The 12139-nt window shown below is 26.6% G+C and overlaps 1 protein-coding gene across 1 annotated transcript; it reads right to left on the minus strand.

Annotated features, from left to right (window-relative positions):
• Nucleotides 1–5438: 5438 nt before the first annotated feature.
• On the minus strand, nucleotides 5439–7427 carry LOC105249817 (iron-sulfur cluster assembly scaffold protein IscU). Its single transcript, XM_011255562.3, has 4 exons — nucleotides 7232–7427; nucleotides 6278–6502; nucleotides 5972–6050; nucleotides 5439–5779 (listed from the first exon to the last, which is right to left on the minus strand). Exons 1-4 carry the CDS (start codon nucleotides 7319–7321, stop codon nucleotides 5691–5693), a joined length of 483 nt encoding a protein of 160 aa, XP_011253864.1. The 5' UTR covers nucleotides 7322–7427; the 3' UTR covers nucleotides 5439–5690.
• Between the last annotated feature and the right edge of the window lie 4712 nt (nucleotides 7428–12139).

Below are 12139 nucleotides of genomic sequence, written 5' to 3' on the forward strand. Positions count from 1 at the left end.
TACTTTCTAAGATCATTCTCGTTTCTTTTATCATTTTATGCACTTCATGTTTTTGTGTTATACTCTTTTTTTTTATTTTGTAACGCGAACGAATATAGATGAATATTCGTGAACATCAATGCCAAGGCAAATTACCTCTCGTAATTTTCGTCACCACGTACATATGTATATACGAACATGTCGAATCTTCGAATTTGAGTCCGTCTCTGTTCGTTTAACCGTCCAAGTCTCGACCTTGCCAAGCCTACAGGCGCGAAGGGGAGGGCGAGAAGAGAATGGAAAATTTAGAGAATCGCAAGTCGCACGAGGCGTAGGATTTCACGCGCCGTAATATATTCGTCATCACATTCAACGACTCAAATTTAATGCAACAATCAACAACCATACAATCAACTACCCTTTCCGCGAACCTAAGACGATTAACAGGATACGAGATTAATATACGAGATATAATTCCTTATGGAATGCAAAATTATCGTAAGTCTAGAAAAAAAAGACATTCTGTTATTATCATATTGCAACATTTACTTGCATATTAAAAAAATATTTTTTTGCTTGTTACATTTTAAAAGATAGAGATATAATAAGAGCGTTGTATAATTACATCTTTTTTTTTTATTAAATTTTCTACTTGTATGTTATGATAAAAGCTTGATGAAACTGCTAAGCATTTGAAAGCTTTGTGATAAGTTCTATATCTTGCAGCTTAACAGTTGTTTACGCTTTGATAAAAACATTAATCTGTAAATATTATAACATTCCTGAATTTATTAAATTATTATAAAATATATTATCTATAAATCTATATAGAGCGATACGTAAAATCAACAACATATATGTATGTACATATATATATGCATAAGTAATAAATATGGTTCATTACTTATGCATATGTAAAAAATATGAAAAAGAGTGCAAAATTCACAAATGTCGATAGAGTAAAAAAAAATGATTTATTTATTAATCTCAGCTTTACATAAATGTCGATAGTATAATCGTGGATATAGTTAAACTTATTTATCGATTTTGACAAGTCTGACGACTTTTAAGTTTAGATATCTTTTAAAATGTTGTATTATTTCATCATTCGAATAAGTATCTCATAGTTCTGTTAAATTAGAATGCTAAATTTTTTCAATGCTCAACATGATATTATCATGAATTAATCATGTGATTCATTGATGTGCATTAACGTCATCGTTGTAAAATAAGAAATGTTTAGAGATAAAATAATTTTTCTAATAATTATCTAAATATCGAAACATTAATTACAATATTGATCAATTGAATACGATAAAAGAGTAAATAGAGTACATTACTTGCCTTAATTTTTTTAAATAGATTTTTATAATAAATTTTTAATTCAATGTAAATTTTCCAAGGAAGTACACTAATGTATCAAACGATCACATCATATATATATATATATATATATATATATATATATATATATATATATATACAGGGTGTTCTAAAAAGGTATCTCAAAAATTTAAGGAGATATTCTTCACATCTGAAGAACGAAAAAATGTTATATAGACATAGGTGTTATATAGACATAGGTGCGGAAATGTCTATTTCAGGAGTTATGTTGGAAATACTGTTAGCTGTATTACTTACACAAGGAAAAATTTAGGATTAATTATTGTAGACGACAATCGTTTAATTAGGCTTATTTACATTTGGTTTTAATGTGAGTATATTACAATAAATGTTGAAAATGTTCACCATTTTCCTGAATACAAGCAGTGATACGTCGACGCATCAGACACGTTCAAAAATGTCACCAATGTGTGATATTCAAGATCTTCGTGACACTGCAGGTTGCGAGACAATCCGCTGTACGCCGGGCATTTTTTACGTGTCCGTGAATCGATGCGTGTCACTGCTTGTATTAAAAAAAATGCAATAAAATGCATAAACATTTTCAACATTTATTGTAACATACTCAAGGTCACATTAAAACCTAATGTAAATAAGCCTAATTAAACGATTGTCTACAATAATTAATTCTAAATTTTTCCTTGTGTAAGTAATACAGCTAACAGTATTTTCAACATAACTTCTGAAATAAGCATTTCTGCACCTATGTCCATATAACATTTTTTCATCCTTCAGGTGTGAAGAATATCTCCTTAAATTTTTGATATACCTTTTTAAAACACCCTGTATGTAAGTGTGTATGTATGTATATATATATATATATATATATATATATATATATATATATATATACATATATATGTTATTTATTGCAATAAGTAACAAAATGCTAAAATAATAATTGTTACATTATTATCTTTATACGCGAAGCTATGATAAAGTCATCTGAAAGATAGTCAATGATCGAAAATGAGTTCACGTTGATTGTGTAACGATATTATATAATTGTGTTCGCATTCACGCACACAATTCTCATCAATCACTCATATAATAAAAAAAAAGATTAAGATAAAGAAAAGAATCAATTAATTTGTTGATCATTACTTAAGATATAAAATTAAGAAAAAAGAATTGATTAATTTTACGATCATTATTTAATGTCATGTTTTTATCTCTAAAAAATAAATCTAACAATAAAATAAACTCAGCATATATTTTACATATTTATTCTAAACACATGGAATTTTCGAATAAATTCTTACTGAAGTTTTATTCTCAGTGACATAAAATTTTTCGATAAACGCGAATCTGATAAACGAGAGAATAATAATGCTGGAATCATGTGTAAAGTAAAATAGTCTATTGTGACTGCGACTGTGACTTAATTAATTAGTTGTTTCCTTTGGTAAGCCGAATGAAAAGACATGATGAGCAATACACACAATACGCAGTATATAAATTAGTTCTTATTAAGCAGTAATTGGTATTATGACAAGTATAAGATAAAGAACGCAGTCAATAATCTCTGCCCTGTATATCCACTTGTGTCCTCATTTGATGTGTATTATTTAAATATTTCAAATTAAATAGAGAAATGAAAAGATAATAATCATAAAAATACTTCAAAACTTTTTTAATAATATTTTAATTATATTATATTAATATAATACATGACAAATATTCTCTATTTTTATTTGATATTATTTTGTTATATTGTTCTAATTTTTGATATTAAGTAGCTAGTAATAAAAACCCAAGATATAAAAAGCATCCAAAATAAAGTTTAATTCTAAATTATTAATTATTAATTATTAAAATGGTTTTCTAAATTAATTTAAGAAGAAAAATAATTATAATAATTATTAAATGTTATAATAATTTATTCTCAGAAAAATAAAAAATCATACATAAATTATTCATTACTTTATGTATTCATTTATAAATGAATCATTAATTAATATATATACATATATATAATAATTTATTTATCTTTCATATTTTAATTGTTTATTAATCGTATAACATATTTGTTCGTCAAAATTTTTTAGCGTTTAAGAAAAAACATCTTCTCGATATTGGAAAAGATATTGCCTTCTATTTATTGAAAAAGATATTCTCCTTACATCAACATATAACATTCTGATTCAGAAGTATGTGATTGTTTTGCAACATTCTGTGTCTTGTGATTAGAGCTGTGAACTAGGAAGGGACAAAGAAATATGAGCCAGAATTAATTAATCGAGATCGTCTGTGGCATTCCTCGCGAGAGAGCAAGCATTCTTCTACGAACATTCTTGTAATACTCGCTAATTGCGCTGTTCTTAGAAATATTGCAATAAATTTACGTTCTCCTATGTCGAGAAAGAACTGTTATCGTAATAGATTATCTATTGCGAAATCAACAATTCGCATGGTATCACTTTAAGGAATCATTAAGTACATTATTTGTGATTAGATTGAAGACATCGAAATGTCAATTCGAATCTTGCAACGCTTTATATTCGTCAGGTCTCCACATAATTCACGAATAATTCACCTTGATTAATTCGTAGAAAATATATAAACTATTGATTTGAAGAAGGAAACCATGTTTTTTTTTCCTTAAAATCTAATTATCTACTCCAATTTTCTGGAACGTGAAAAAAGAAACGCACGCATGCGATATTTTCCTTAAAAAAAGTGTGAAATAAAGCAGGAAATCAATTATATAATTATATAGGAATTATTAATTGAGGAATCCATTATGCTATAATTAAACTATACCATCAATTAATTTTTTTAAATAAATTTCGCTTTTTAATTTTTAGAATCTGCACATTAGAAATGTAATTAACAAAAATATATTGAAAATTGTGGAAACAAAATGACTTTCCTTATTTTTTTCATGTCAAGGAGGATCGATTTTATCAAAAAAGTAAACGGAACGTGACAAGACATATAATATATTAATTGACGTACACTTACATAATCGTTCATAATAGCTAACAACTACGATATTCCAATTCATTTAGAATGCATCAAGAAATATTGTATTTAGTTCCAAATATTATATTTATATATATAATATTATATTATTAAACAAATGAAATAAAATATTATATTATTAAACAAATATAAAATTACATTTATAATATTATATTATTGTTTCCAAACGACGGATTTGAAACGAAAATTCGGCTTTGAATTTACGAAACGAGGTAAAAAAAGATATATATCAATAATTGCATAACAAAAGAGAAACTTCTCTCGTGTAACGCAGAAGCATAGCTAAGGATACTTCACAAAATAAGGAGACAATCGCATTGTTGCAGATAAAGGCCGTGGATGAAAAATACACGCGCGTAATAAAGTGCTTGTTATATGAGTCACTCACTCAGGTCGTCGCACATGGCCCTCGTGACTTTTTCGTTGATAACGATATCGATCACACGCTATTTATCGCGTCACCACATGTGACGTAAGCACCAGTTTTCTTATCTTCTCTTGATATATAATAAATGATGAAGTCAATTTTACGAATGAAAAATATGAATATAAATTATTCGCAATGTATTAAAGAGAAACTACACGAATCAGTTACGTAAAAGTTAATAAATCTAATACATTTCGACATTCATGAATTTGACATTGCATAAAACACTTTTAACCTTTTAAAATATAAAATTAACAATTAATTTGTGAGCAGTTAAAGATTTGTCCTGTAGGATTATTTATATTTTAATCCTGTATTTGAATTTTTGTGTAATCACTATAAAAAAGTTAATTCAATATACAATATATTTATGATTTTGAGATTAAATTATATTCTACAGGGCAAATCTTTTTACTTTATAATTCATACAAATTATTAATTTTATATTTTAAAACATTAAAAATGTTTGCCAAACATTAAAAATGTTGCCAATTATTAATTTTATATTTTAAAACATTAAAAATGTTTTGCAAAATTTCAATTTCAACTTCATAATCTCGAAATATGTATTAGATTCATTAACTTTTGATATATCTGATTCACATAATTCTTTAATAAAAATGATGTGCATCCACTTCAAAAATTAATTAAATAATTTTATTTCATCTAACAAAATAGTACAGAGTACAGGTACAATTTTTGTCATCTTGTTAATATACATATATAAACATTTTCAGAGAAGAGATAATAGACTAAGGAATGTCATTTCCCTAGCTCTAAATATAATGATTATAATGTATGATACTCTTAAAATAATAAATAATTTCTATGAAAAGAGAAAAATAATTATATCTATTTTTATTACTATCACATAATCAATTTTACATAATCAATTTTAACTCGTGCTGTTTGGCTCTTTCTCCTTTGATTGTTGTTTAATGCGATAATCTGACAGAGCAGCTTTAATTGCATCTTCGGCAAGCACTATAATTTAGAAGAAAAAAATTACATCAAAATTAGAATCAGGAAATTTTGATAATCAAGTATACAAATTCAAGTTTTATTAGTTTTTTCTAAATGAAATTTTTTTTATTTTAATAATATTGCATTACATTAAAAATCAATTTTTCAATTAAAAAAAGAAAAAAAGATTCTAGTTAAAGTATCAATACTTACTCGAACAGTGCAGCTTGACAGGAGGAAGGCAAAGCTCTTTAGCAATATCAGTATTTTTCAATGCCAATGCCTCATCCACCTAAAAAATAAAATTAAAAGTTTTAAAAAAAAATTACAAGATTTGATAAAAATTTTATGAAATTTTATTTTTGATTTGAAGAAATTTTAAAAAGTTTATAAAAAAATTTATTTTCTTTTATTTAAAAAAAATAATGAAAGAAAACTATCCATTATCTCTTAATATATATCTTTTTCTTTTAAATATTGTATTGTGATAAATTATATATTATATAAGAAACAGCTTACCGTCTTTCCTTTGACCCATTCTGTCGCTAGAGAACTCGAAGCAATAGCAGAGCCACAACCAAAAGTCTTGAATTTGGCATCAATTATCTTGCCATTTTCATCAACTTTAATTTGAAGTTTCATCACATCACCACAAGCGGGAGCTCCCACAAGACCTGTTCCAACTTGTGTATCATTTTTGTCCAATGAACCAACGTTTCTCGGATTTTCATAGTGATCTAGTACCTATTATGTCAATTGTAAAGTAACATTCGTGTGTCATTTCAGAAGCATAATGTATAAACAACATGTAATATTATGCGACACACAAATAATTACTTATTGATAACATGATTAACATTTAACACAATTAAAAATAATTGTTTGAATCATTTCTTTTGTTATTTTCACATAAAACAATGTACTTATGATAACTAAAAGTTATTATATAGTTATGAGAGTTACTGAATTGTTTCTTAAAGTGACCGATTATGATGTCATTTAAATGGTGCCGCCGTTAATCGAAATAAAATAAATATATCAAAAAGACGTCAGTGACATTAAATCGATGTTATTGATGAGTAATAGATTAGTATCGATATTGATGAGTAACAGACGCATATTACACCATATGAACAATCAGCTGTAGAAAAACAATTGAATTATAATAAAAGAGAACTATTATTATATTCCTATTACGAAATGCACAACATATATATAAACAAGATTATGAGAAAGATCCGTGTTTATACCAGTCATTTAATGCCGATTAAATCAATCTTAAAGCATTAAAATGCGGCATCGATACGAAACGAATAATATTTCGATCATCTTCAGGATTACATTCATATCACAAATTTAATGCTAAATTAACTGTTAAAATCATGTGAACGTAAAAGTAATAATAATAAGATGAAAGTGATTAGAGGTTAGGGGATCAATATGATGATAAGAACCTAAATTAATCATATTTACATTGACATGATAAAACACAGCTGGAACGCTCCGTGAGATGATTTTGGATGTCGCCCCGATTCCAACGGGCAATGCCCGGAATAATGCCATTTCGTCTTATGCGCACTTTATTACACAAATTGTGGTAATCTCGAACGATGAATATATAATATTTCTCTCTCGTCTCCTCACTTCTCATCTTGGGCAAATAATTGTAGATCGCGTTTTCGTACACATGCGCAGTAGCTCAACAATTGTTTTCAGACAGTCCAGTGATCCGATTAGGCCGGATCTACAATAGGCAATTTAAGCTTTAAGCCTTAGGAGATTGACCAATCACAGTCAAGTATGAAGAGAATACTCGACTGTAATTGGTCAATTTCTTAAGGCTTAGGGCTTAAATTACCTATCGTAGATCGGGACTTAGGGATTCCGTGCGCGCGCATGTGCGGCTCCGCACTTGCGCGACCGTGAAGGTGCGAACTAAATAAATAAATAAATAAATAAATAAATAAATGATGTTGAGAAAAAGAAAAAGAAGACTCATAAATAAATAAATATATAAATATATAATAAAGATTGAGATTAATATATACATATATATCATACGAACTTGTACGATCTCAAAATCTTTATCTTTTATTCCGTTACTCGAATATTTGTACGTTAACAGATTTAGATTATACACATTGCATAAAACTTTGATATTTTGCAATCTTACCTCATCTCAATTTGGAGAAGCACGTGCATTCCTTTCGATAAATGTCCGCACAAAAATACATCGCGCTTCAAATAAATAAAAGTCACTCGATACTGTGCACGATTCTAATCGTACGAAATTTATTCGACGATCTTTTTTGGATCACTGTATTATCGGAACGTGCAATCAGGACGATTCGAAAACGATGCATATACAGAGTTTGAAGAGATATCCAATGCACGACAAATTATACTTGCGTTGATTAGTATTCATCAACGAACTGTTAATCGCGAATACAACACTTTCACACATTTTTTTCGCAAAGAACGATATACGAAATACAATATTTCGCGCCTCGCGTTTCACACAATGCGGCAACTTTTTTGCTGTTTAGTATCGCCATCTGCATTCACGTTAAACGCCAGAATTACGTAGTCAAAATACTTTTCGACTGTCGATAAAGTCATTTTGTGCATGTCGGTAAATTGTTAGAATCACGTCGCGCAAGCATGATTTTTTTATTTGTAGTATAATAAAATTTGTAATTAAAAATTCATATAAGAAACGTATTTTTAATCAAATTACATATACTTATTCCGTTACTCTAATACTTGTACGTTAACAGATTTAGATTACACACATTGCATAAAGCTTCGATATTTTGCAATCTTACCTCTCAATTTAGAGAAGCACGTGCATTCCTTTCGATAAATGTCCGCACAAAAATACATCGCATTCATAATTCACTCTTATATTTAAGATCCTCTTAAGTAAGTTGGAAAATACAACTATTTTACTAACTGAACGGAATCTCAAGACGCGATCTAGATTACTTTAAATATATATATATATATATATATATATATATATATATATATACATAAATATATATGTATATGTATATACATAAATGTTTCGTGTCACGATAAATCTTGCAAAATCATTGATCTTTAATAGTATCTCGTCAGTGAAAAAAAATGCTTTCGAATGTTACACTTTATGTAGCAAATTTTTTATATTGTTCTATTACAATTTTCATAACAGCAAAATATTTAATGCTTGATGCTTTATATGTATATATAATACAATGTGCTAAATTATAAAGTGTAACATAATTAAAAAGTATTACTATTATTAGTCGACTTAATTACAAGCTATTCCTAATTACTACATATGTTTATCCGATGCATCTTCTTCTTCAAATCTTTGCAATGTTGTGATCTGTCGCATTCTCAAGACTATAGGGACTCGTGCTTCTTTCTTCTTATCGTTTTATCATTCTTTTACTCTCTTCCATCTTATTCAAAATATATAATAATTATTAACTAAGTATTATAATATATTATAATATAATATAATTATTATATTAACAATTAATATGTATAATATATATTAATATATAATATATATTAATAATGTATAATATAAATTAATATATAATATATATTAATATATATAATTAATTAATAATTATTAATATAATAATTATAATTACGGTATCTCTCTTAGTCTGACTCTTTCTCTTTGACCTATCCGGCATGGGTAACCCTACCAGTAATTAAGGCCAGTGTTTACACAGTCTTATATTTAAAATCGTTTTAAGTAAAATTTAGAAAATGTTTGTTATTTCATTGAGATTGAACAGAATTTTAAGATGCGATCTAAGATTATATTTAAGATGATTAAATATAAAAACAAATTGTATGAATACCGGCCTACGTTACCGCCGGCATAGCTCTCCGGATCATTAGAGTACTCAAACCTCCTCACCCGGCAAATGCCTTCGTTAAGGTGGAGATACCATCGAAGAGGTACAATTTTTTTATTTTATTTTCTTTTAATATAATGTAGGTTTTTCAAATTTTCCAAATAGAAAGTATAATACAAAGAATGTATAAAATATACATATATTATATATATATTATATAATTATAAAATATTATAATGCATAATTACATAGCTTGCAGTCATATAAAAATATATTACAAGTCATATAAAAATATACTACAAAAATATTACAATATTACAAAATATATATAGTATATAATTATAGTACAATTTATAAATTGGTATCAACATCAAATAAATATGTATTCGAATTTATTCAAATATTTTTAATAATACGGATAATGATGTTGAGAGCACACACACATTCTTGGACTTACAATAATACTATATATATAGAAAGAAAAAAAAGGAAAATTCGAAGAATAAAATAATTTTTCGAAAAATGAAGATATATTTTCCATTTTTCGACATTTATTCAAGATTTATTTTTTATTGTTACAAATATCTTTTACACATAATTTTGTTATCATTTTCATAATAGTATAACTTAATATATAATATTTTATTTTAACTCAAAATACAATAGAGTTATAAAATATAAATTAGAAAATTAATTTAATATATAATAATACAATCAAATTGAAAATATATAATGTATAACAATAACAATAATAAAATATATATACATAATACACACACACACATATATATATATATATATATATATAATACATAAAATTGTTAATACATAAGATAATACATAAAATTTTTCGTTGAAAATATATAGTGTAATATATAACAATAAAATATATATTATATATAATACATAAAAAATTGTTATGTAGAATATATACATAGATTACTTTACTATATTACACGAAAATATCCGCAATACGTACAACGTAAAATTGATTAGAAATTTTTAGAAAATTTTTAGATTAGCGTAGCTGATAATCTATCGCGACTAAAAAAATCATTAATAAATTTATCGCTTGTGTTCCTCTCAATTAAGAAAAAGTAATTTTAATGCGAAATTTTAATTTATTTTATAAGATTTTCTAAAAAAAATGTTTGATGACGCGGAAAGATAAGTAAAACTTTGATGTTATCCAACAATTAAATCAGAGAAAAAATTAAATTTCGCGGTTTAAATTTCGCGAATATATATGATAAATAAATAAATTAATAATAACAGTAATATTTAACCACAATACACATAATTTCTATAATAATCGGAATACAACGTGCGCAATATAATTATTATCATTTTGTGCGACAATAAAAATATTGCAACATTAGAGGCGCATTTCATATAATTTGCACAATATTATAATATACGTAAGGAATCAAACGCGTATGCAGAATCTAATAGTCGATTTCTTTTCAAATATACAATTTCATGTAAATTTCGCGATCAAAAGTAAAATATATATCTTGTTCCGCGAACAATTGCAAACAGGCAAACTTTAATATCCTTATGCCTTAAAATAATCGCGTTATTGCCACGCTCAATGAAGAATAGCTGGCCCAACGATTAGACCAGATCAAAATCCCTCTGCCGAGTAACACGCTGGTTAATATCTGACAGAGAGAAGAACGATCCTAAAAGTGGGAAGCGACTTCAATTTGTCTTATTTCTTCTATTTCGGATCTCGCGAAATCGATCCACAACGGATAGTTAAGTGATTCATTAAACATCAGAAGCTTCTCTACAAGAAAGAACGAAACCCCGATCTTCCTGACTGCTCCCGATAACAGCGATTTTGGCAGCGGATTAACGACTGTTACCCTTCTTATCATTTTCAATATATAATATTAAAATTCGCGTAAAAAAACATCTTCTTCCATTTTAAGAAATCTTTTCTTTTTACTAAAAAATGACTGGATATAATAGTTTTTATATACATGTTACAATCAAATATATTTAAAGGTAAAATGAAATACATGCGCTTTTATCGTTGCTTGATTAAATGTGTGAATAATAATAATTTTAGGGTACCAAATTTGCTCAAAATTCGAGACAAATCAAATCTGATAACAGCAAGATTAAAAAAAAATTCAACTTGAATATTTAGCAACATCGAACGAAAGATTATCAAGAAATTAATTTTTCTGTTGCATTTTACAGTTAAGACTTAGCACGTAACAACAATAATTTGCAGATATCTTACTGATATCAGAGTACCCATTCGATTTGTCTCGAATTTTTTAATTAATCACACATTTTATATTATATCATGCATTCCTAATATATTATTAAGAATAATATTAAAAAATAGTTTTTCAAATATGTCACAATTTACGCACATGTATTTTATTATATGTACACTCTTATCTAAAATAAACTAATTATAATATACATAAGATAGTGGAGCATCCAGTAATTCCTGTAAGTGGTTTCTTAAAAGAGACCAAAAATAAAATTAATTCAAAATTAATTA

Source organism: Camponotus floridanus, unplaced genomic scaffold, assembly GCF_003227725.1.
Source record: "Camponotus floridanus strain SB8 unplaced genomic scaffold, Cflo_v7.5 scaffold141, whole genome shotgun sequence".
Classification (NCBI taxonomy): domain Eukaryota; kingdom Metazoa; phylum Arthropoda; class Insecta; order Hymenoptera; family Formicidae; genus Camponotus; species Camponotus floridanus.

Coding starts and splice junctions, on each gene's coding strand:
- LOC105249817 (XM_011255562.3), bottom strand. CDS start 7,321: ATGGCATTATTCCGGGCATTGCCCGTTGGAATCGGGGCGACATCCAAA. Junction 6,503..7,231: donor CTGTGTTTTATCATGTCAAT/GTAAATATGATT, acceptor TTGACATAATAG/GTACTAGATCACTATGAAAA. Junction 6,051..6,277: donor AATGGGTCAAAGGAAAGACG/GTAAGCTGTTTC, acceptor TTTATTTTTTAG/GTGGATGAGGCATTGGCATT.